The sequence below is a fragment of the Paroedura picta genome, chromosome 9, assembly GCF_049243985.1.
Source record: "Paroedura picta isolate Pp20150507F chromosome 9, Ppicta_v3.0, whole genome shotgun sequence".
Taxonomy (NCBI): domain Eukaryota; kingdom Metazoa; phylum Chordata; class Lepidosauria; order Squamata; family Gekkonidae; genus Paroedura; species Paroedura picta.
This window is the reverse complement of record NC_135377.1, coordinates 8,624,143-8,650,085: the sequence shown is the minus strand read 5'-3', so window position 1 is coordinate 8,650,085 and position 25,943 is coordinate 8,624,143. Positions and strand designations below refer to the sequence as shown.

Here is a 25,943-nt window from a genome sequence, read left to right as displayed (position 1 = left end):
ACACCAAACTGGCTCTGATCATGTAAATTAGCATATTGTTGAACTGATCTGTTGTGCTACATCCTGCACCACAACTATATAACACATGACCTAGTTAAGATCCGAATGCTGCATGCTGTTAAATTCAGGTTTTGTAACAGGTTTCCTTGACAGAAGACTTAATGGCCTTGCCTGTGCAACACCAGAAGTTTGGGGAGAACGGAAGAACATATTTTTGCCAGCTGGGAATGAACTGCTCTAAGCTCCTGCCCTTACACTGTCACTAGTATTTGGCTGGGTTGTGGCCAAAGGCATCAGCCAAATGCCTTTTGATTCTCAGCCAATGCCAGCTGAAATAATAATATCTAATAAAACGAGTTCTCTCCTTATCTACATGTCATTATAAACCTTCCAGTGGCCCAATACAGTTTCTGCTCAACAAATAAAGATAACACCAACTACCGGCGTTTTTTTTTAAACTGTCTGTATTATTTAGCAGCAATGAAACCAGTCATATCATCCACTGGGAACATTTATACAATTGTCAAGAGGACATCGGAAAACACCACTGGCATCTTCTGTGCAACAGGCACTCTAATTAACTTTGCCGGCAGCTCTCGCAAATTCCTCAGACTAGAAGAACATGCTATTTTCAAAGATAAAGTTAGATGCTGAGAAAAAGGCAGCAGGTGTGGCAATCCATAGAAGTCTCCAACTAGCAAAATGACATTTGGAACATTTTATTAATTTAAACGTTGACTTCTTTTCAGTTGCTGAAAGTACTGTCATTAGTTGTACCTCTCTGAATCAGAAAGGCTGAATAAAGCAGTGGAGAGACCTGGAAAATTAGAAGAGTTGGATTCTCTCACAACCAAATTACTGCATACTCTTCAGTCCAAGGGTGCCAAGTCAGCAACCACAGTCTGCTCGATGTCAAAGGTTTCTCTGGTTCTGAAAGAACATACTAGTGTGCCACATGTATATTTTTATCCGACAAACATTTGAACGGTGTAGCGCTTCAGAATATAGGAAGATAAAAAAATAGCTTTTCTATAAACTATTTTGACATCAGCCTCTTCTGTTTTAGCATATAGTCTTTCTGAAGATGTCAAATTCAATAATGTAATTTACTGGGGAAACGTATTTAGATTAGTGTTTATCTGCTTACACCAACGTAAGTCATACACTACCCAAAATCTTTTATTACAGGGTAAAAGCCCACCTAAACACATACAATATCCCCATTAGAAACCCCGCTGAAGAAGAAGGAGAAGGAGAAAGAGAAAGAGAGAGAGAAAGAGGAAGAGGAAGAGGAGGAGGAAAAGGAGAAAGAGAAGAAGAGAAGAAGAAGGAAGAAGGAAGAAGAAACAAAGAAGAACCACCACCAACACAACCACCACACCAAACTGGCTACACCAAATTAATTAAATCAACTCAATTTCAGGTGGCAGAACTACCACACACATCCCAACCCTATTCATCAAAAGCATAATACAATAGTTTTTACATGGACTCATATGGAGGGTAGTCCATAAAAACAGTATGCCAGCACAAAAAAGCCCCTGTTGCAGGACAGCATTGGTCTAACCCTGAGCACTGGTCCCAGATTTGGCACTTACGTGCTTTAGGAAGTGGAGACTGTAGGTGGCAAGTGGTTCCAACTTTGAAACAGCGACTTCTAAAGAATAAAGTAAGTTGCAGGTCCCATGCAAGGGACTGGTATGAAGTGGGCTCTTTGGGATGATGGCAACTGCAAATTTGAGCCACAGAGTGAGTACCACTGGCCTAGCTTGTAAGCTCTCAGAGTAATGCCTTGGATGCAATCTTTCAACAGATTCCTTTTTTGTACTTTCATCATTTTTGCCAAGTTAATAGCTTTCCTAATTTGTTAAGATGTGAAAATTCTTAAATATTTATAATACAATGATTTTTGAGCTGCTGTCACGCAAGCTCTATTCCTGTAAAATGTATTGTTTTAGATAATTTATGGTGCAACCCCCTGCAGAATTATCCCAGTCAAACTCCTCTGAAATATGAATTTGGGTAACTCTGCACAGGATTAGGCTGCAAGTAACATCAATAATCTATTACAAAAAGCATGTGTAGGGGGGGAGAGATAAAAACAATTTTGACTAACGGAACCAAGCTTTAACTTAAATTTGTTTATTCTATAGCCTAGGACACATGCATGTGTGTAAAATGCTCCATTATGACATGCACATTTTAAATACGTACACAGTTAAAGAACATTATTTACCTATTACAGTGTACTTGGACATTCCTTTGGAACAAGCATGCAAAATATTACCATGTTGAGCGGCTAAATGCACAATAAATACTCTTGTCAATGACCTGCAGAGAGCATGCTGAAGCACAACAGGGAATATGGTGCATGTTGTGCTGGCGTCAACACAAACTTACTTCTACAAATATTTAGACAAAAATACCCTAACAAAATGCTGAATGTGTTACTCTCCTTCTCTTTAGGCAGGTAATCTCCACATAGCAAAGCACATATAAAATGTAAAATACGGAAGGGGAGGGAGCAGCATTCAGCCCACAAAATATGCTGAAAGTCTAAATGCACAGAAATAATTAACCTGCAGGAAAATACCCTACGTCAGTGGTCCCCAACCCCCGGTCCGGAGACCGGTAGCGGTCCATAGATCAGTCGGGACCGGGCCGCAGCTCCTCCTTGTCCTTCTCCCTGGCTGCTGCCTTGGGGGCTGCCTTGCCACTCTGCCGCCAGCTCACCTTTGATGATCTCCAGCAGCGCCCCCGAGCGGGCAGTGGGAGGTCAGGGGTGCCAGCGAGAAGGCAAGTGGAGCAGGGGCTCAGGCGGCAGCGGTGATGACGTCGCTCGGCAAAAGACAAACACCCCCCCCCCCAAGACTGGGGCGTGGGAATCTTCACCTATTCTACCCTCGTGTGTCATCTGAAAACACGCTTCAAAAATGTTTCTCTTGTGGGATATGGAAACTCAGGAATAGCTTATGCCCTTGGAAATTCAGGCAGGATCTTAGTCACTGTGCAAAAGGATCATATGTTGAAAAGACCAGTTTGGCAGACTCTGTAGCTATTAGACTGTCCATGGGCAAAAGATCTGAAGAATCAGATCTAGAGGAATTTCCTACCCTCTCCAAGGGTTGGGGGGTGCTGGAATATGTTTTGTTTATTTGTTTTTTACCACATTTACTATTTTAACTAGAAGAACTTGACACAAACACATGCTAAGGACTTTACACATAAAACTACACTGGGGTGGATCCAATGCCACGTTTCAGTGGTTATAGGACTTCTGCCCACAGAGCACGAGTTTTTTTTGGCTCTTCCTTTCTGCAAGAGCACACATGTCCCCTCCCCTCCAGCTCCAGAAGCCATTCTGGGCTGCTGCAGAAGGAAAGAGCCAGGAAAACCATGCTCCACAGGTTAAAGTCCTTGTTCCTGCTGCAGCTGGACCCAAATCAGGGTTTGGTCTATATGTAAATCTTCAAAGTACAAAAGCCTTTGTTTTACAAAAGCAGTCATTACAAAGATAACCAGGTTAAAGACAGGGCAGCCAGCTGCTGTGTGCTGAAGTACTTAAATATCTCTGCATTTGCCAGTGGGGGAGAAAAAAGGAACAAAATAAAATTTGAACACAGAAGCTCTTATGGATAGATCCCTGTCTTTATGAAAGACCTGTCCTGAGTTTGTAAAAAAGTACAAAACCTCCATTTCACAGACTGACACAGCATGTCAGCATTTCAGATGGGAGGGAAACAAAATACGCATCTTGCTTTAGAAATCTATAGAAACCTGTCAGCCTGGGGTAAGGGGTGTGAATCAACAGAGTATTTTCCAAATTTGACATTTAAGTCTTTCCTCTTCGCACCTATGCATAAAACACTCTGGGATCCTAAGCAAGGAACTTGCCCCCCCCCCAAGAGTTCTCAGTCCTACATCCATTGGGGACTGTGGGTTGGGGATGGGGGTGGCTAGTCAGGTTCAGAAGGATTCCTCCTTTAGGCTGCTCCGCATGCCAACAATCCCAGGAATTGAGTTTGGTGGCCTCAGATAAGATTTGGTTGAGAGCTTGGCCATCTAGCTGTACCAGCCATTGAATGCACCAGGAGACACCTTGGTGGGCCTGCTGGAGGTGGTGGCCATGTGGGCATTACGATACCCCAGGATTATTGTCTTGGGGTATTTTAAAAGTCCATGCAGAGCTGCCAGCCTCAGGTTTGGACCCAGACATGGTGGCATCAATAGCCACATTTGGGCTCTTGCACTTTGTTGCCAACCTCACCCATCAAGCAGGCCACACCCTGGATGATCTTTCGTACGGGGCTGGAAATAGATCTGGTAGCAGCTAATGTAGTGCCATGGTCAGACCACTATGCCTTGAAGGTCTGACTACAGATTCCCCCCACACAAATCTGCAGGGAGCAGATTTTTGGCTGCCTGAAGAGACTGAGGGATCCAGAGAGATTCCTGAATGCTCTGCGGGACCAGTAACTTGTTAAAATAAGATGGTCGATGACTAGCACAACCAGATGTTGATCGCTATCAACTTGATTGCTCCCCAAAGCCCTCTCTCCACCTGCTCTGAGCCAGCCCTCCAGTATAATGAGGAGCTATGCAAAAAGCAGCAGGAGTTGAGATGACTAGAGCAAAATTGGAGGCAAATTCGTGACAAGGCAGTGAGAATATCTTACAGGACGCTTACAAAAGCCAATGAGATGGCAATGAGAGAGGCTTAGTGAGAGTTTTATGCCACCTCCATTGCGTCCACCCCAGCTGTCATCCTCAGCAGTAACATGCACATTCCCATGCTTCTGCTGCATGCTGAGCATTTCAAAGCCTTCTGGCAGGTGGGGCTCATTCTGGAGGTTTTTGAACGTTTAACACGCTGTTGAAAGTACGTGCACTCAATTATTATATATTATTATTATATATTATATAAAAAGATAAACACACATGTACTATCATAGCATAGCATGCAGTAATCTGCAAGCTCTTAAGTATTAGGTATGCTTACCATTTTTCTTATAGAAAATGAAGGCTTTTATATTTTTTAAATTACATAAATATGCCAAATACTACCTTTGCATATGTGGACCAAGTTATAAATGACGCATTTTATGTTGTTAAATCAATTTTATGTTTGATAACAAAGTAAGCATCGAATAGCTTTTAAAACCATTCCACCCAAATGTCCTGAAATAAAACCTTTATTTCCACCCATGCTTTCAGATTTCTGAAAATTTCACCTCTCTATTAAGGACCAAAAGGCCCATAACCCAACTGCTAACCTAAGATAACCCAAGCACTAACCTACATAACTGCTATCACCTAAGGACTACAACAAATTGTTACCCATTACCTAAAGCTCTTAATGCAATTCTGCAAACAAGTTTAAAGGCAGGTAATTGCTTGTGTGAAGGAATGGACATGCAAGCCCTGTTCCCTCAGAGACTGGGAGATGGGAAAAGCCATGCAGCCATCCGAAGTCTTCAGCAACACCAACGCTTCCCTTTGTTCCTAGGGTACCAAACTTATTTTTGCTTGAAGCAAAATTTTCCTTTTTCAACAGTTCTTTGGTCAGATTATACATGCTCCCCTCCCCCCCCCCCGCCTTTTCTAACACTAACCACAAGAAGCTGGATAATGAAAGACTGCTACTAGAATGTACTAAAAGCTGCAAAGTCAGGCAGGGGGTTATGCAGTTCATATGCTACCATGTTCTTGTACGTCATCACATCAAATAACTAATTCACAATTCAGCCAGGCATACGAATTAAGGTTGGAGGGAGTATGTTTTTGCTTTAAAAAAATATTTTTCTTCAATTATAGGAAGGCAGATCTCAGACAGGCCTTGCAAAAAGAACTTTTGTTGTTTTAGAACCAATATCAAAATGAGAAAAAAATGCATCGTCTTAATATAGCCAGTTACATTCAATACTCAGTAATAGTACCAGGTACATTTATGCACTGGGAACTTCACTGCCCCAGCTTCCATACCAGAGCGTAAATCAGGGGTGCATGAAGTGCACCAGGCCAAATGCTCTCCCTTGTAAGTGCAGGAAGAGGAGGGGCAACCTGCCATGACTAAAACTCCAGCCTGCTGTCTGCCATGAAACCTCCAGTGTGTAAACGGTCTAAGTGATGATAATATTTCTGTGCTGTACCTTGAAGCACAGGGAGGTTAGGGAGAAGGAAACACTATATTCTGGAAAAATGAACAACTTTTCACACAGGTCATCCTGTTTCCCACTGACAACTAGAGTCAATGCACTAGCCCATTTTAAGCCATCATTCCATAAGGATGGTTCTTACTTTTTAATATGCAAGTTCCCCCTGCACAAGGAGTGGTAAAAGCGGCCCACAGACTCTGCTCCATCTTACTTCTAAGTTATCCAAGTCCCAGCAGCCGTCCACATCTCTGCCCTTCTCCCTGCTGTCCTGAACTCCCATTTTCAGTACTCCCTCTGCCACCACCTGGCCTTTGCAGAGATTATTCACGGCCGCTGAAACGGCGGCATGGAGAACGCGAAGGAGGAAGAAGCGAAGCAAACCACTTATGCACGGGACGGAATGCAACGGCGGCAAAAACCAGAGTATCCGATTATGCACGCGGCTACTCCGGAGTTGCTTCTGGTTGCGTCCTGGTCCCGGGAAGCTCCACTTTCTTCCGCATCTCACTAATGCAGCTTTTTCAGCGGCATACGTTGACTCTGCGCCCGGTTGCTGCCTGCAGCATGCATAATTGGTGATTTTAGCTGCCGCCATTCCACCCCGAATGCGGACCTTCCACTCTGTTCATAATGGGCCTAAGAGAGCTGCAAACCTTGGACTGGATGGCTTCCAGTTCTTAAATTCTGCTGCTACCTTCACATTCTAACATGTTTTATCACTGCACGGCTGGTTTTTATTACTCCCCTTGAAATTTTAGAATTCTGTCTATTGTTTTACTTACACTGTATTGCACTATTTTTATATTTGATTTTGGAAACTACCTTAAACACGTTTGGCTATGAGGCATTCAATGTTTTAAATCATTCTAAATTTTTATTCTCATATACAGTTTAACTTTCTACATCAAGTATGCGTCGGTTAGCGCAAGAACCACGGAAACAAAACAGAAAATATATTATTGGAAGTAGAACAACATGAAGCATGTCAAAGGCATGAAATTGACAATGTTAAAGTTTTTTTCAGCCTCCGAAGAACTTTTTCGCCTATCATTTAAAAAATGAATTGTTCCACTTGGATTTCATCTCCATATCTGGCTCACGATCTCTAGCACTGTGCTGTATCTTGAGCTGATAGCACTTCACTGCAATGGAGGGAAGTTAATTAATCCTAAATTTCCAGCTTTAATACTGGTGCATTACATTTCCCAAAGACTTTTAAAAAAAACCCTCTTTAACATATAATTTATTTTAAAAATTTCCATTCCGTCTATAAAATCCTCTGGGGCAGCTGTGAAAGGAAATTGCACCTGTGACATATATGCATTATATATTTCAAGTTATGTGTTAGTAATTATCCCCAAATTGAGTCAGTTGGAATAAACGTATCATGAATTACCAGACACTTGAACTGGCACTTGAATTCAGTCTACTGGATTGCAGTGGTGTCTTTAACATAATACTGTGAGTAATACCCAGGTATATTTAGTGGCAAGTGAACATTAACTTGCAAGTGAAAGACTGTCCATTATTTCTTTAGGTCGGGTAGGCATCCCCCTCTTGCAAAACATTAGAACAGATAACTCAAGTAATTGTGAATACAGTATAGTAAGATCATGTTGTCAAGAAACTTGGAAATAATGACCCTGTAATGTGAATTTCCTCTGCTTGTAGCAGTTTTTAAATTATGAATGTATCCCTGGATAATGACATTTAAAAAACAGATACATTTCATGCTTATCTGGCATTCGCTGGCAGGGGCTCGTGGGAATTGTAGTCCATGGACATCTGGAGGGACACAGTTTGCCCACCCCTGCTTTAGAGCCTGCACAGTTGTAATTCATCAAACTAAATAGCCAAGGCCCTTAACCAATTCTGATACATAGACGTTTACCAGCAGTGCAATCTTGAGCACAGCTACACCCAGTCCATTATGTTTGGGATTGTACCCTAACACAACTGTACCTGGTCTTGATGAAAAACTGGCCACACATTCCTGAGGCTGACTTGAGAGTTTTGTAGATGTAACTGTAAACATTGCAGCCTCTTCCTGCTCTGCCAAAAGCCCCATGCTGGTAAGTATGTAGCACGTGGTGAAGCATCATCCATTATACAGCATTATACAGAAGGAAAGAGTATATGGAAGGAAGGAAGGAAGGAAGGAAGGAAGGAAGGAAGGAAGGAAGGAAGGAAGGAAGGAAGGAAGGAAGGAAGGAAGGAAGGAAGGAAGGAAGGAAGGAAGGAAGGAAGGAAGGAAGGAAGGAAGGAAGGAAGGAAGGAAGGAAGGAAGGAAGGAAGGAAGGAAGGAAGGAAGGAAATTTCCTCAACTATTACATTCTGTATGCTGAGCGATCGAAGGCAAAAGAAGAAGGGGACGACAGAGAATGAGGTGGCTGGATGGAGTCACTGAAGCAGTAGGTGCAAACTTAAATGGACTCCGGGGAAAGGTAGAGGACAGGAAGGCCTGGAGGATCATTGTCCATGGGGTCGCGATGGGTCGGACACGACTTCACACCTAACAACAACAATTACATTGGAACACAGCTATATTAAGCTTGTTATTCCTGTTTGGTCCTTGAATCTGTTAAACTATTTCATTATTCTGCATGCTAATTTACTGATTCCTTTATTATATGTATGCCAATTTGTTGCTATTCACTTGTCTTACCAAATGTGTCATTCCACTCCTAGCTCAGTTACTTAGTTAGTAGGCACTGCCCCCTACCTATATGCAACAATAGAGGTAATCTGTTTCAATTTATCTGAAGGAGTTTGCCTCTAAGCCTCTCAGTTCTTGCTTATACCCAATCTTGAACTTAGTTGGTCTCGGAGGTACCACTTGACTCAGAACTGTTTGTTAATACTTGTATTTGTATGCTAAATTATTGCCATTTTCCTCTACGCTCTGCCACCACCAACCGGCGAATGGTCCCTGGCCCTAAAGAAGTCCACCTGGCCTCAACCAGGGCCAGAGCCTTCTCTGTCCAGGAGATCAGGGCCCTGACGGAACTAAAGCAGTTCCGCAGGGCCTGCAAAAGGGAACTCTTCCGCCAGGCATTTGATTGAGGCCACGCACAATCAACAACATCTGCAGGGCCCCTGCCCTCCTCTCCCCCCCTGTTATTATCAGTTAATAATATTAATGTTTATAGTTATTTATATGTAGGGTTTCTTCTATAGTTTCCAGTTCTATGTAAACAGCCCTGAGCCTTCGTGGAGGGCGGTATATAAATGTGAATAAATAAAATAAATAAATTTACAGATCTTATCAACTGCCTTAATCCAATCTCAGCTCTAATTAACCAAGTTATTTATACATCTTGCCCTTCTGGCAACTCCCCCTTCCCCCCACCCCAACTTCCTCTATGTAATGGTTGAGGAAATTCTGTTTCACTGTATCCGAAGAAGGAGATATACTGTATCTGAAGAACCTGTTGGCAGTTTCTTGTGGTTTTATTCAAGAGATGACAAAAGCCTTGCAGCATATAAACAGAGACAAGAGGTAACCACACCATGGTTGACACCACAACAAAATACTCCAGTCTAACTTCTCCCCAAGTTCTCATAATAAATGAATGAATGAAGTATCGCTTTTAAAAAAACACACTGGAGCCAGTATAGGAAGCAACTAGTTAAGCAATGAACTCTTCTATTACCACTGAACACTGTCATGCTAAGTTGACGTATAAACAAGCAAAGACAAGAACTTTTATTTTTATGTCAAACAACAGAACATTCTGATTGAAAGGATAAACAGCTTCAGGTTGGAGTGAGCCAGCTCTTGCACTCAATTTTGGATGATTCCCCTCCTTTTTCCAGCTCCCGTTCCCATGGTATTTGTTCCTCCAGGTCCCATGTGCCCAAACACCCTTTTTGGAGGTCAAGTCAGACCCTTCCACACCATTTTCACCTGGGATAAACTGATTGGATCCAACACTTTGTACTTACACCAAGAATTGTTGAGAGTCACTACAATGAAATAATTGCTGAAAATACTAGGAACAACAATGACCTGGGATTTGAGATGTGCTGAATTAGCATACTCCATAGAATGCAAAGAGGAACATTGGGGGCGGGGGAGGGGGATTGATTTTAAAACGTGACCATTTGCTGACCTGTGTTACGTGATCACATATAAAGAGAGAGAAAAACTCATACTGCCATTTAATTTTCTCAAGTCCAATTTCAGTTTGTAATTTAAGAGCACTTCAGGCTCTCTCTCTTGTTTCTAATGTTTCCTTTTTAAATAAGATCCTGGTACTTTTTTATTAGACCCTCTTTTAAAAGCTTGCCACAGGGGGACAATTTATTTGCCTCAACCACTCAGGACAAATATCTACTTCAACCTTTTCACTAAATACAATTACTAGAAGGCCATCCCAAGGATTCTCTTTTCTCCAGCAAAGTAACATGCGATGCAGTAGTTAATATTATATAAAACCACAAGGACAGAAGTACAAAATCAAGCAATCTTGCTTACTAGGGGGGGGAAGTAGGAAGAGAGAAAAAGTCATAATCAATAAGCCTAATAAAGTTTATTGCCCCTGTTCTCCACTAAGAATTCATTTCATTAGTTATGAAATGAAAACAACAAACTCACATTTCACCAATGCCTTTTTAGCATTAAAAATGAATATGAAAAAATGTTCTGATTTTTTTCTCCCTCACAGTTTTAATGAAAAGCAGAATGCTGATTCATATGACTAACTGAAGAACAGGATTAAATTGTTTTTAGAAGTACAGAATTAGTCTTGACTGGCCTGGTTCTTCCACTGTAGATTAACAAATTTGGGGGAGGGGGTGACAACACTCTTTTGGAAATTTCTCTATAAAATTAGCATATTTCTCACTCCTGTGAATGAAGCGTTATAAATTTTCTCGATCTGCATACTCAATAAACATTGCAAGTCCCACTTAAACACAATTCACAACTCAATAATTTCATTTAGAGCAACAGAGTCAAAAGAACTACATTTTGACAGTTCAGCAGTCTATTTCTTCCTCTTAGACCTAGATCATTAGAAGAGCAGGGACTGAACATAAGATTGCTGATTTATACAGATAAGCGGGAACCAAAGATTTTCAAACACACACCACCTGAAAACGTTTTACCAAAAGTTTTATTTTCAGAAGCTCCAGTTCGAAGACGTCAAAACACTGAAAATATAACTGACAGCAGAGTGACAGCCTGTGTCAGCAATGTGTAAACGTGGAGTTAGATGTCTGTCCCATGATATGCTCAGTAACCCAGCAAGAGCCCATGAGTAAGGAGCAGTGGGGCTGCTCATCCTCCTGCTACACAGGACAGAACTCCCTGCCCGCACTTTGCCTGGACCTGAGAATTCAAACACAGTGGTGGGCAGCAACTGTTTCTACGTCAGGCTGCAATGGTGGTTCTGACTTCCTTCTTTAGATGAAATTCTGGAATTTGAGAGATCAGCTGAGACTGGATACTGCCCATGCCAGGTTGCACATGTGTCCTTCTGACTTCTTAAAAGAGCAATTTGGAGTTAAGGAGCCAGTAACCCTTGAGGCAAAAGGAAGTTATAGCTCAGTGAAGAGCTGGCTATGTTCTTGAGCCAGGTGACAAACGGAAGCAGTCCTGGGCTGATTGCAAGGGCAACTACAGAAATGTGCACATCAGGGTGCTCATGCAGGGGCAAGGACCCCTCACCTCAGGAGAGTGGCAAACTGAAAGCCTGAATTAATGGCACTCCAAAACCAAATGAGATTTGCCACACACAACTGGTCTAATCCTCCTATTCTATTATCTAATTACTCAGAAGTACTGAAGTGGTCAATATACAAGAACTACCTTTAATAGGAAAGCAATTAAAGCTAATCTTTTAAAATGTCATTTTATGCTTCCCCTAAAATTAAAAACATTTTCATTGAGTGTGTGTGTGTGTGGGGGGGGATACTCAGAAATACTCTCCCTGTTATAATCTGCAAGGACAAAATCAAGAGAAGATGAACACCAGAGATGCAGCTTCATATACGGATCCATGTAGAGATGGTATGCATCAAAATATATATAATCCTTCTGTTGTTTTTAATACCAGTTTAACCATTTCTGTAAGCAAGCCTTTACATTCATAATAAATGCAAAGCTGACATTCTAGTTTCTTCACTCACAATCCACTGAGCATCCCTCACACTCCAAATATTAAGAAGCTGTATGTCGGTTCCCAATTTGGAATAAAACGGACACATCACTGCTCTCATGCAGAAAGATGAAAGTAATCAGGCTAACTCAATCAGCCCTACAAAGAGCAAGCATCACTGCATATCTGTGAATCACCTTCCTCACCTAACTCAATATTATCCTCCAACCACTGATGAATTCCTTTACCACAGCAAACCATTTGAAAGTGAACTCCAAGACTTTGCCATTTAACTCCCTACGGCTGCATCGTATCTAACACTCCCAGCTTTGCTTACTCTGTAAAACCATTTCCTTTACAGATTCATCACCAAGCACTTTTGCCTCTGCCGCATCTGTGATTAGTATGAAGGCAGCATGGGGAAAAGGGCACCGAGAAAACAATCATTTAACAATCAAGCCCTGATGAGTTTAGAGATGTAAAAGAACATTTTCCATGGGAATGCATGCTACAGAAATGAAAAAGGTGAACCATTACATCAATTGCCCCCACCAACGCCTAACCTGCAGAGGTGACAAGTGTTTATTTACCTCCTCTAGCAGCGTGACAGTATTCCTGCAGTTCTGCAACCGAGTAGTGAAACTGGATGTCGTTGGAGAATTATAGTCCTCTGTCGTCTCAGAAATAAACTCCGACACAGTGATCTGGTCCGGCATGATCCTGCCCAGCGGAGAAAGACGATCGCGGAGAAAGAAGAGGAGAGAGGGAGTATTAAAGACCAGGCATGTCACCCATATGCTTCAGGGGAGGGAGGAGCGTCATAAGAATATATTTCTTCTTTCTGCACCCAGTTTGTCTTCTAACCACTCCGGCACCCTGGTTGGGAAAGGAGATGCCCTTCAGATCCTGCGGAAGGGTGCAGGCAGATGTCTTCACTGGGTTGGTTCAACCCCCGCCAATACTAGGCTCCTCTGCTCTTCTTTTGGCGGAAGGCTGTCGAGTGGGTGACCCTTTCCACCTTCGAGCCTCACCGCTCAAGATCATCTCTCCTTGAAGGAGGGAAACGAATGTTCCTCTCGGGCACTGCCCTTGCCTCTCCTTGGCTTCCTGCCTCAAATCAAAGAGGGCATCCTCCGCAACGGTCCATCCAAGCCTCCATCCCGTGAGCCCCCCCCTCCTCCTCCTCCCCCTCCCCCTCCCCCTCCCCAATAAGAAGACACGGTCTGCAGCTTCACAGGTGATATCGGACCTTCTCGATCAAGGAATTGGGGCGGCATTATCCAGAAGTGACTCTTTCCCCTCCCAAAAAAAGATTCTTAGGTAGGATAATCTTCAGACACATTCCTCAAAGACCGCTCCCCGCAAATTACCCCACCCCTTATAAGAGGGGGCTTCTCCGAAGTCTTATCGACTGCGCAATGCCTCACTTTCCACCACCACCACCTCCTTCTCCTCCCAGGTTCTTTAAAAAGATAATTTCTGATTAGTTTTTGCACTTCCTCAGCAGGGGAAAAAAATGTTTCTGTTGGAAGGGGGGTTGAAAAAAGAAAAAGAAGCAGGAGGACATTATTTCTCAGGTGAGGGTTCCTGCAACCATCCCCCCCCCCAAAACCCACTACCCAAAACACACCCACACCTGGGGGGGGTGGAGTTAATTCCATGGCCAAGGCCAACTCTCCCCCCCCCCCAGGACCAACCAGCAACTTCTGTCATCTCCCCCGTCCAGCTGCAAAGGGGACAGAGCCAAGGGGGTCTCCTGGCCCCTCCTCCCCCCCAAAAACCATCCCCCTCAGGCAAGCCCCCCTTCCTTTCCCTCCCTCCCAGCTTCTTCCAGCCTTCCCCGCCCCTCATACTAACTTGCGCGGGCGGCCCCCCCCTCAGCTGCGCCCCCCAAGCCAGACTCGGGGGGGGGGAGGGAGGGCAGAGGAGGAGGAGGAAGAGGCGGCGATTGCAGGACCCCGGGCGGCAGGAGAGCCTCCCTCCTCCCACTCCGCCTGCCTGCCTGCTGGGACGCGCGCGCCCGCCTCCTCTCCCTCGGCTCGCTCCCGCGCGGGCTCCTGCAGCCGCCTCCGCCTCCTCCTCCTCCAGGCGGTCAGGACGGGCAAGGGTAGCGCGCACGCGCGGCCGCTCGTGCTCCTTCTGGCCACGCGCGCACGCGCCAACAAGTTTTTGACGAGTGTGAGGCGGCACGCGCCCGCCCCGCTGAGAGAACCCGACGGGCTCCCCCCCCCCTCCTCTCTCTTTCTCGCCCTCCCTTTTCCCGCCGCGTCACGTGAGGAAAACAAGGAAGTGGCTGCGCGCATGCGTTTTGTGCACACACGCGTTTCCAATTCTCTCTCTCCCCCGCCCTCTTCTGCTCTCCTCGCCGCGGCGGCTCCAGCTTCTTCCCTCTCACGCGTTTAGGCGCGCGCGCGCGCGCGCGCGAACTCGCCCCTTGCGCCCGGCTGCAGAGTCCACGCGCGCCTCTCGCGCCGGTCTTTCCTCCCCTCTCTCCCGCCCTGGGGAGGCCCGGGGGGGGCAGTGTGGTAGACGGCGGCGAGAGCAAATGGGAAGAGGGCTTCAATCTGTCTCGCGCATGCTTCGCAGTCACCGGCGTCGCCATTGGCCGGGGATCCTGCCAGGATTTGGGGGTTTCTCCTGCCCCAGGAGGCGAGCGCTCCAGTGGAGAAGCAGTCTAGTGCAGGGGTAGTCAAACTGGGGCCCTCCAGATGTCCATGGACTACAATTCCCATGAGCCCCTGCCATGGACATCTGGAGGGCCCCAGTTTGACTACCCCTGGTCTAGTGGCTTTATATGTACGTACATGCATAGGTATATGCACACTCACATGCACATATGTGTGTGTATGCATATATTGATGTTAGCTGGCCACCCTATGGCTCAGCTGTCTCCACATCTTCCAGTCTTGCACCACTTTTATTTGTGGAATGCTCTGGCCAGTGTGTGTGTGTGAGTGTATCTGTACGCATGTGTGCATATATGTACATAAGCACATACACTATGCGTCTATATACACACCTACATGGCCATGTGAGTCTAGTTAGAACAGCGGTTCTCAACCTAGAGGTCGCGACCCCATTTGGGTTCGCTGGCCCCTTCTTTGGGGTCCCCAGATTAGCTGCAAGTGGCGGCGGCTGCATGAATTGGTGGCGTCAACCGCAGGCAGTGGTGGCCGCAAGCTGCCGCCACTACTGCAAGTAGTAGCGGGTGGCAGTAGGCGGTGGGCAGCGGCGATGGCGGGCAGTTGCTGGCGGTATCAGAGCCATTGCATTGGCCGCCTCCATGCAGCCTTACTGTTCTGCACCTGCACATCTGTGTGCGTGCGCACGCTGCCACGGCATTTGGAATCCCAAAGATTTAGAAAAAGAGTTGGGTTTTGTACCCTGCTTTTCAGTACCCAAAGGAGTCCCAAAGCAGCTTACAATTGCCTTCGCTTCCTCTCCCCACAATAAACCTGTGAGGGAGGTGAGGCAGAAACCCCCCTGAGAGAACTGCTCTTTGAGAACAGTTCTAACAGGGCTATGACTGACCCAAGGTCTGCCAGCTGGCTGCATGTGGAGGAGGAGCACAGAATCCAACCTGGCTTGCCAAATTAGAAGTCGCCCCTATTAACCACTACACCAAGTATACACACAGACATATTATTATTACTATTACTATTACTATTACTATTACTATTACTATTACTATTACTATTACTATTACTATTACTATTACTATTACTATTACTATTACTATTACTATTAATTAATTAAATTTATAGACCGCACCCCTCTGCAAGCATGCTCAGGGCACATTCTGCATGTTAGAATTAATAAAATGTTGCTTTTAAAGGTGCTATTGGATTCAATTTTTGCTTTGCTACTTCAGACCAGCACAATTATCCACTTGAATCTGGTTGAAATACAGTAAAAGAGTGAAGCCCATAATGCTCCTTTTCCCCACCAATATGCTACATGGTCTGGCTATCATATCACTGGCTGCTATTTGTGAATGACCAACAATGAACAAGCCCTCCCTAAATAACACTCCTAATTAATCCCTCCCCCAGGCAAAAGAAGGGGATGCAGAAGGCCAATCTTACAGGGGTTGGGCCTGTTGTGGGTAAAGAGCAATTTGAATTTTTTAATTCTTAATGCGATTATGACACATGATAATAGAAATGTTGTAAAGTGCTCCAAGCCGTCAAGGCTGAGAGTGGCAGGATACAAATAAGATTTAATAATAATTATAAATAATATATAAGAAAAAGAAGAGTTGGTTCTTATATACCGCTTTTCTCTACCCGAAGGAGTCTCAAAGCGGCTTACAGTCGTCTTCCCTTTCCTCTCCCCACAACAGACACCCTGTGAGGGAGGTGAGGCTGAGATAGCCCTGATATTACGGAAGAAGAAGAAGAGCTGGTTCTTATATGCTGTTTTTCTCTACCGGAAGGAGTCTCAGAGAGTCATTAATCATCGATTAAGTCTTTAATGTGCAGAATTCTTGAGCTATCCAGATGTCTGGAGTGAATAAGGTAGTCCTAACTGCTTATAGAATGTTTTCGTAACTGCCTTGTTCTGTGCTCCCAGTTGAAAACATTTGATATCCCTTAATAAAGCTATCCAGTGAAATGTGTTGGGATTGTTTTAAGAATTGTGCTTATTAAATAATTAACTGAAGATTGGAGCCTCCCTGGATGTCTATTCACTTACTATGTTGGAGTCCCAGAGGCTTCTTGCTTGTCCCTTGTTTGCTCTTTGACTGGGTCCCTCCCCACCTCCTTTATTTTTGCTCTTTGAAAACAAGGCATCCCCAGAGGTTTCCATGAAGCCGAAGGGCTGCCATGGAAGGCGAACAGTTTGGCATTTTACCCTGGGGGGGGCTTCTTTTTCTTCCCGAGGCCCCCCTCCCCAAGATTCTACCCTCAAATCTCCAGAAATTTACCCACCCTGTTGTTGGCTACTCCTTGAAAGGCTCAGGTCTGAGCTGGTTTTTCTACCCCGCTTTTCACGGCCTAAACATCTTACAAACGACTTCCTCTCCCCATAACAGACAACCTGTGATGTAGGTGTGGCTGAGTGAGCTCTAACAGAACTGCAGATAAGAGAACTGCAACTAGATCAAGGTCACCTAGCTGGCTGCCTCTAGAAATATTGGGTTTGGGGGGAATGGAGAGAAAGAACAACAATGAGGTATCATGCCACAGAGTCGACTCTCCAAAGCAACCATTTCCTACATGGGAAGTGATCTCTGTAACCTAGAGATCGGCTGTAGTTCTGAGTAGGTTGTCACTCTCCAGATAGTGGACAGAGATCTCTTTCTATTACAACTGGTCTCCTGGCAATCTGGAGAACTTGGCATGGACTAGCAGGGGCTTCTGGGAATTGGACATCTGCCTTCCCCCTCCAAAGCCCACCTTTCTCAGGTGCCACTTCTCAAAAATCTCCCAGTATTTCTCAACCCAGAGCCGGGAACCTTCCGGAACCTTTCTATTTCCTGCCCAAAGATAGTCATCCTTGTGCAGAAATGGGATATTGTCATTCTTGTACCGCATTCGGGGTAGCATGAGTCCAAAGAGCCAAGGATACAATGTTGGCCTTCACTCCTGCTGTTAGGAAAAGAAAGCATTGTGGAAATGTCAGAGTTGGGTTGAATTTGGCCAGGGAGTGAGGCAATAGATACATTCTTCTGTTAATGCCAAGGGAAAGCCGGAGAAGGTGCTGGCTTTTCCTTTTCATGGTGAACAATTAGATCCCTTTGTTCGGTTTGTGGTTTTCTTTTCTTTTTTTAGATAAAGGATCGTGCGAGGAGGAGGAGGAGGGCAGGAACTGGATCCGTACTCACAGTTAAAAAAACCCAACCACTTGGCCTGGGATCAGCTCTTAGGGAAGGCAGCCTCCTGGCACATTCTTTCAGAAGAAAAAGGCCAAAAGATTGTTTTTCTGTTTTAGTTCCCCCTCCTTCTGTCACACCACATTTTTTTTTAAAGAAAAGGAGACTGACCCACATTTGCTTTGCAGATTTGTTCCTATCCTTTACTGTTGAATCACTGGATGTTCTAAAAAAAAGAAGTTTTTTTTTAGAAAAGGCCCAACCTCAAAGTCATTCAGCCAGATCTATAACCTCATGAAGCTGAGCTACAAGGATTGAAAGAACCTGGGTAAAAGTCAAGCTGGTCTTAGCTTCAGCGGCAGCAGCTTTTTGTGGTATTAATTTGAAAGCCCTTTGTGTTGCCATACCTCTAAAGTACGCAATCTGCACGGAAAATGCACGAAAAAAGGAATACAATTAGGTGCCAGGTTAGTACTCTTTTCCGGATGGGACCAGTTTGAAAAGAGAAGTTTATTTCCACATGTACTTGAATTATAAAATAGAACCCTAGAATCCTAGAGCTGGAAGGGGCCATACAGGACATCTAGTCCCACCCCCTGCTCAGTGCAGGATCAGCCTCAAGCATCCAGGAGAAGGATCTGTCCAGCCATTGCTTGAAGACCACCAGTGAGGGGGAGCTCCCCACCTCCTTAGGCAGTCCCTTCCACTGCTGAACTAGACTCCTAGAATCCTAGAGTGGGAAGGGGCCACCCAGGCCATCTAATCCCATCCCATGCTCAGTGCAGGATCAGCCTCAAGCATCCAGAAGAAGGATCTGTCCAGCCGCTGCTTGAAGACAGCCAGTGAGGGGGCATTTGGGTTAGAGTGGGAAGGGGCCATCCAGGCCATCCCCTGCTCAATGAGGATCAGCCTAGATGACTCACGAGGTCCCTTCCAACTCTATTATTCTATGATTCTAAGAGCTTCACAGTATGTGGCAGGGCACTAAAAGGGTCTCCCAGTATGCGGGACAGGCTCAACGCTTGGCGGCCCAAGTCACAGAGTGGACTAACCGGATTCACGCGTTCCGTGATGAGCTGCACTGAGACTTCCTTTAGCAAAGCCTAGGGCAAGCACACACCCGGCTACCCTGATGGGATGGCTTCAATTAGCAGGTGAGATCGAAGGGCGAATGCAGATCCCGGAGATGCTGGAAGCCAGGGATGCTGGAGAGAGGGCAGCCAAGCGGGCCAGAACCCCTCAAAGAGCCCCCCTCTGAAGACTTCTGCCTATGATGCCAGTGAGAGAGCCAGGTGCTGTGAGGAGGGTTTGTGCCTGGGTTGAAGAGGCCAGGGTCACTTCCTGGTGGAATGCCCGTCCAAGACAATGAAAAAGCCAGCTGCCTTGGGCCCGATGCCACCGAAAGCCCCACCAAAGACAACCACCCCTGGAGCAACGACCAAGCCCGCCAAGAAGACTGTCCAAGCGCTCCTCACTCCACTGGTAGAACCAGTGGAGAGTTCTTCCTCCAATGACTGTGGAAGGGGCAGTTCCCCGCCAGCTGGCAGGAAATGGGGCAGGCCTGTTGTAAGGCAGGTCCGTGGTAGGGGCAACCCCTTGGTAAGTCCCATCCCCCTCCTGCTGGTTCCGGTGATGTTATCTGTCCCAGAGAGTGGGGTAGGGGTTCAAGTACAGGGGGTGTTGAATTGTGGGTGCACATGGACATTGATAACCCCTGAGAGGGTCAAGACGTTGGGAGTGGGGATGGAGCCTCTGAGGCACCCCATAAGATTCACCCAGAGGGACGGGGAGTTTTCCAAGGGCGGCATGGCAGTTAATCGCATAGCCCCACTGAATCTGGACACAGAAGAGCATTGGGAAAGCATCCAGCCCATTGTGGCCCCCTGTGCCACCTAACCATTTGTTCTCAGTTTGGACTGATTGTGGAAGCATGATCCCAGTAGGTCCACATGTCCACAGCAGAAATGGAGGTCCAGATTACCCCCCACTCCAGCATTACACTCACTGGTTGATTTGGGGGCAGTCATTTTCAGCTTAATCTACCTAGCTGGGTTGTTGTGAAGTTCAGATGGTAGAGGGGGCAGTCACAAATTTCCACCTGGAGCTCCTTGAAAGAATGGTGGGATAAAATATAATGGATGGATGGATGGATAGATGATCATAGAATCATAGAGTTGGAAGGGGCCATACAGGCCATCTAGTCCAACCCCTGCTCAGCGCAGGATCAGCCCAAAGCATCCTAAAGCATGATGGATGGATGGATGGATGGATGGATGGATGGATGGATGGATGGATGGATGGATGGATGGATGGATGGATGGGTGGGTGGATGGGTGGGTGGATGGATGGATGGAAGGCAGGTAGATGGATGGATGGATGGATGGATGGATGTGTGGGTGGGTGGATGGATGGGTGGGTGGATGTGTGGGTGGGTGGATGGGTGGGTGGATGGATGGGTGGGTGGGTGGATGGATGGAAGGCAGGTAGATGGATGGATGGATGGATGGATGGATGGATGGATGGATGGATGGATGGATGGCGGGGTTCCCTGCCCCTTCCTAGCATTTGCAAACTACGCATGTCTCGTGTATTGTAGATACCTCCAGAAAGCGCAGGGAAGGGTGTGAACAGATTTCTCCTTCGTATTTTCAGTGCTTCCATTACCTGGGCTGCAATCCAGGAAGCCCTTGAAATCAATGCCTTCTTTAGCACTAACGTGCAATCAATTTCAATGGAATTTAGGCATAACTGCTATCCTTTGTTGGTGTTTTTCCCAACCAATCTGTTTTATGATGCAACTCAAAAGTTACTATTCTGGCAGGGAAGCGCTTGGGTATGGCGACCCTCATTGTTTGGCCATCAGAGAGCCAGAGAGAGCGCACTGGCACCGCCTGACCCACAGATGTTCAGCAGATGGGAGTCAGTCAGAAAGCACACGCAGTTGCCCAGCTGGCCCTGCTACAATGCAGAGAGGCGGCACAGCAGACATTCTGGGCGGACTCTAACCCAAATGCCTTTGCCAAAAAACGGCGTTACATAAAGGGTTTCTTGAGAGCTAATGTAGCATTTCTGGCAACGGGCAACCCCCGGGTTTCATTGGATGCTTTAATCACTCCAATAAGCTCTTTAAGATGCATTTTGAGAAAATAATTTCAAATTAAAAACCACATCAGCGGCTGCCTCTGACGCGAATGGGGAGGCGTAATGCAATAGGTTGTGGGGGGGGGGGGGGAGCTAGGGTTGCCAGCTCAAGGGTGGGAAATAGGGGTGGAGTTTGGAACAGGGAGGGACTTTAGGGGGGTATAATGACATACAGTCCACTTTCTGAAGTGACCGTTTTCTCCAGGGGAACTGATCTCTGTTGTAATAGAGGAGGAGTTGTAATAGAGGGGGATCTCCAGCCCTCACCTGGAGTTTGGCAACCCTAGTTGTAGCTGGCATTATAGAAAGGAAGGGAGAATCCTCCCAAATGGAACTTCAGTTTTCGGGGCGGAGCTTTGCTTCTTGTAGCATTGCACTTCAGCCGTAGAGCTGCCAACCTCCAGGCAGGACCTGGAGATCTCCAGGACTTAAAACTGATCTCCAGAGATCATTTCCCCTGGGGGAGGAAATTGTTTCTTTAGATGGTGGACTCTATGGCATTTAACCCTGCAGAGGTCCCTCCCCAAATACTGCCCTCCAGTTACTGTATTACTGGTTTGATCTTGTAATGTTGCACATCTTCCTGGAACGGCTGGGCTGAAAGGGGCAGTTTATAAACCCAGTAAATGAAATGAAAAATGAATTTCCCCACCCAGAGTTGGCAACCTTCCACAGGAGCCTAATTGCCCAAGCTGACAGATCCCTGACAAGGGATTTTAAAAAGCTGAATATCACCTGTGCTGGGCTGAAATCTGAACTGGGAAGTGAAGCAAAGGAAGGACAAATTTAACCATTTCAGCACTGCACAAAATCAGCTCCTCTCCCACTATTACTAGCCCAGGAGAAATGACACAAAGAAAGGCTTCCTGTCTTCTTTTCACATTCATTCATTCATTCATTCATTCATTCATTCATTCAATTTATATATCACTCCTTATGGTGAGGTCTCAGGGTAATGTACATAGAACTAATGGGAAGTGGAATGATATATTGCCACATTTGGAATGGTGAACGACATAACAGTAGTAACATTGAGTAGGTACAACAGTTAGGGACATTATTTGTGCAGTGAATACCAATTTGCTGACCCGGAGAGGTGCAGTTGGCCTCAGCCACCCTAGTGGAATGAGTTGCTGGTCCAAATGTGAACTGCTACAGAGCTCCCTGAATTCCAGAGGGCTTGCCAGATGGCACTCCTCCACCAGGCATTTGGCTGAGGCCAAGGGCCACCATCACCATCAATACTGGGCCCATAACCAGACACCTGATTACTCCCCTGCTGTGCCTGGCTAACTGCACTGTCTTACTCCCAGGCACAGAGGACAGGGGGGGTATATAGGCTGTTTTAATGTAGTGTGATTCTGTAATCTAGTGCACTTTTCAATAATTTAGTCATGTGTTAAGTTGTATTGTTCTTTTTTAAAACTTAGACTGTGAGAAGAGGGGCAGCCTATAAATTGAAATATGAACATAAATACCGGCCTTGGTGGGAAGGCCTCTTCTTCTCCCATGCTACACTACTGTTACCCAACCTGGATCGCCCAGGCAATGCCTACTCTCTCAGTTCTCTGAAGGTAAGCGGGGTCAATCCTGCCTAGCACTCAGATGGGACCCCGGGAAATACCAGGGCCATGACATGGGAGGAAAATGACACAGGGGAAGGCTGAACCTCCTTCCTTCCCATGCTCACAGTCCAACCCAAACTGAGTCTGCACAGGCATGGGGATTCGAATTCTACCCACAGAAATCTGACAGTACATCAGCAGGCACCTTCGATCTACGGAATCTCCACCAAACCTGAGGACTTTGCAGTCTCCACTCCCTCCCAGGGATTTTGCATTCCCCTGTCGCTTTCAGAGGGACCATCATGCCAGACCTCACAGCAGGATCCCCATGTAGGCCCCATTGTTTTATTTATTTATTTTTGGCTTTATAGAGCCGCTCTCCCCGAATACTGGCTCGGGGTAGTTTGCCACATAATAAATTCATTAAAACCTTCATCATAAAACAATAGCAATTAGAATTATAAGATAGCTAGAATTCCAGCACAGCCTACTTGCAGATGTTAAATCCCCCAGCCGCTGTTTAAAGACTGCCAGCGGGTGGGAGCTCGTGCCCTCTTTAGGCAGCCGAGACCGACGCTACGCTACTTTTCCTGATATCTACTGGATATCTTTCTCCACCTAGTTTAAACCCATTACTGTGGGTCCTCTCCGCAGCTGCCAACAGGAACCTTTCCCTGCCCTCCTCCAAGTGACAGCCCTTCATGTCTTTCAAGAGAGCCATCCTGTCCCCTCTCAACCTCCTCTTCTCCAGGCTAAACATTCCCAAGTCCCTCAGCCTTTCCTCACAGGTCTTGGTCCCCAGGCTCTGGATCATTCTCATCGTTTTCCTCTGAACCCTCTCCATTTTGCCCTCTTTCAAGTGCCTGCACTCGAAAGCTCACGCCTTGAATAAATCTTTGTTGGTCCTAAGGGTGCCGCTGGACTCTGATTTTGTTTATTGTGCTGCTTCAGACCAACACGGCTACCCACTTGAACCTATCATTTTGTCCCCGACCTTTTGGAAGCAAGGCCTGTCTCCTGGACCTGGGGGCATGGCTGGGAAATGTAGCATCGCATAGTTAAAAGCTCACTAAACCAAACGTCATTTCTTGCAGCCTGCGGGCAGAAAACTGAAGCCGTTTCCCCAAGTCGGCTGCATGGAGATGGATCGCTCACAGGTTGTGCCAATCCCATGTAGGATATAAGAATGCAAGAGAAACAGACAATCATGTTAACTGGTTGGGAGGGGGGGCATTATCCACTTAGGAATCTCTGCTGGAAATGTCCCTTTGAACCCTCATGTTGGGTAATCCTGTGGCGAGTGTGGAAGACCAAGAAATAGGGGGTAATATTTATTAATGTCAAGCCCAGGCGGATGGGAAGGAATTCTAATTCATTTGTCCCTTCAGACCCAGCTGGGACCATCCATTTCATCTCGTGCGGGTCAAACGGTCAATTGCTCTGTGGGTCAGTCCCAGGCTGCCTTCCCTGGATCACGCCCCTTCTGCGTAATGGCCTGCTTCTTCCACTCAAACACATCCACTTCGCTTAAATCACAGCTTCCCAAGGTTCATCATGCAGAACTCTGACAAAAGGCGGATGGAAGGGGGGGATCTTGGTAGTTTGATGGGTGCCTGGAAGGGGCTGTCACTGTGTAAACTCTTTTGTTCTCTGAAGGATATTGCACGCTCCGTGTTATAGCCTGCTCTTTCTAGAAGAAGAGGGGTTTTTTTATCCACGCTTTTCGCTACTGGAAGGAGTCTCAAAGCGGCTTACAGTCGCCTTCCCTTTCCTCTCCCCACAACAGACACCCTGTGAGGGAGGTGAGGCTGAGAGAGCCCTGATATTACTGAAGAAGAAGAAGACTTGGTTCTTATATGCCACTTTTCTCTACCCAAAGGAGTCTCAAAGCGGCTTACATTCGCCTTCCCTTTCCTCTCCCCACAACAGACACCCTGTGAGGGAGGTGGGACTGAGAGAGCCCTGATATTACTGAAGAAGAAGAGTTGATTCTTATATGCCGCTTTTCTCTACTCAAAGGAGTCTCAAAGGGGCTTCCAATCGCCTTCCCTTCCTCTCCCCAGCACAGACACCCTGTGAGGGAGGTGGGGCTGAGAGTGCTCTGACAGGACTGCTCTGTGAGAACAGTTCTAACAAGACTGGGACTAGCCAAAGGTTGCCCAGCTGGCTGCCTGTCAATCAAACTCAGCTTTCCAGATTAGAAGCTACCGCTCTTAACCACAATACCATTATGGTCCCTATGGGCCAAGAAGCAGATACAAATCTTCTATTCTTTCTACAATACAGAAAGAAGTGGGAGAACCCTTTTGGTCTACTGCCACCGACCTGTAACTGTCCATCCTCAATGACAGCAACTTCAAAAAGAGACCACAAAATAGCCAAATTTGGGTTTGTCAGGAGTTCGTCTCATGTGAATCCGGAGGGAGGCTGTTCTGCTCACTGCCGAGGCCGAATGGGTCTAGCCAAGCTAGGAAGTTTGTACAACCACCCTTCAGCATTTCGATAGATTCAGGTGGGTGGCCATGCTGGTCTGAAGCATCAGGACAACATCTGAGTCCAGGGGCACCTTTAAGACCGACAAAATTTCATTCTGGGCAGAAGCTACCTTGTACCAGCAGACTTTTTCAGATACAGGGATTGATCTAAAGAAGTGGGCACGCACATGAAAGCTTTTACCCAGAATTAAACTGTGTTGGTCTTAAAGGTGCCCCTGGACTCAAACTTTGTTCTGCTGCTTCAAACCAATACAAACAACCGAATGAGTTCCTAGGTATAAAACCTGGTATTTATAAGATAGTCACCTTCATGGACCTTTGATATTAATAAAGGTAAAGGTAAAGGTATCCCCTGAGCAAGCACCGGGTCATGTCTGACCCTTGGGGTGGCGCCCTCTAGCGTTTTCATGGCAGACTCAATACGGGGTGGTTTGCCAGGGCCTTCCCCAGTCATTACCGTTTACCTCCCAGCAGCAAGCTGGGTATTCATTTTACCGACCTCGGAAGGATGGAAGGCCGAGTCAACTTTGAGCCGACTGCTGGGATTGAACTCCCAACCTCATGGACAGACAGCTTCAGACAGCATTTCTACTGCCTTACCACAAGAGGCTCTTGATATTAATAGACCTAAGTTATAAGGCTTAAAATATAAGGTAGTGTGTTGAAAACTT

General features: G+C 46.1%; 1 protein-coding gene across 3 annotated transcripts in view; it reads right to left on the bottom strand.

The window, feature by feature from the left end:
- Nucleotides 1-25,943, bottom strand: part of ASAP1 (ArfGAP with SH3 domain, ankyrin repeat and PH domain 1) — a 130,887-nt gene that overhangs the window by 68,440 nt on the left and 36,504 nt on the right. For 2 of the 3 annotated variants that reach the window (XM_077351494.1, XM_077351493.1), the window contains exon 3: nucleotides 12,847-12,976. In XM_077351494.1, coding sequence (XP_077207609.1) covers nucleotides 12,847-12,976 — 130 coding nt within the window. Of the gene's footprint in view, nucleotides 1-12,846; nucleotides 12,977-14,113; nucleotides 14,481-25,943 lie in introns of those variants that run through there. The other variant, XM_077351495.1, reaches the window with a different exon arrangement.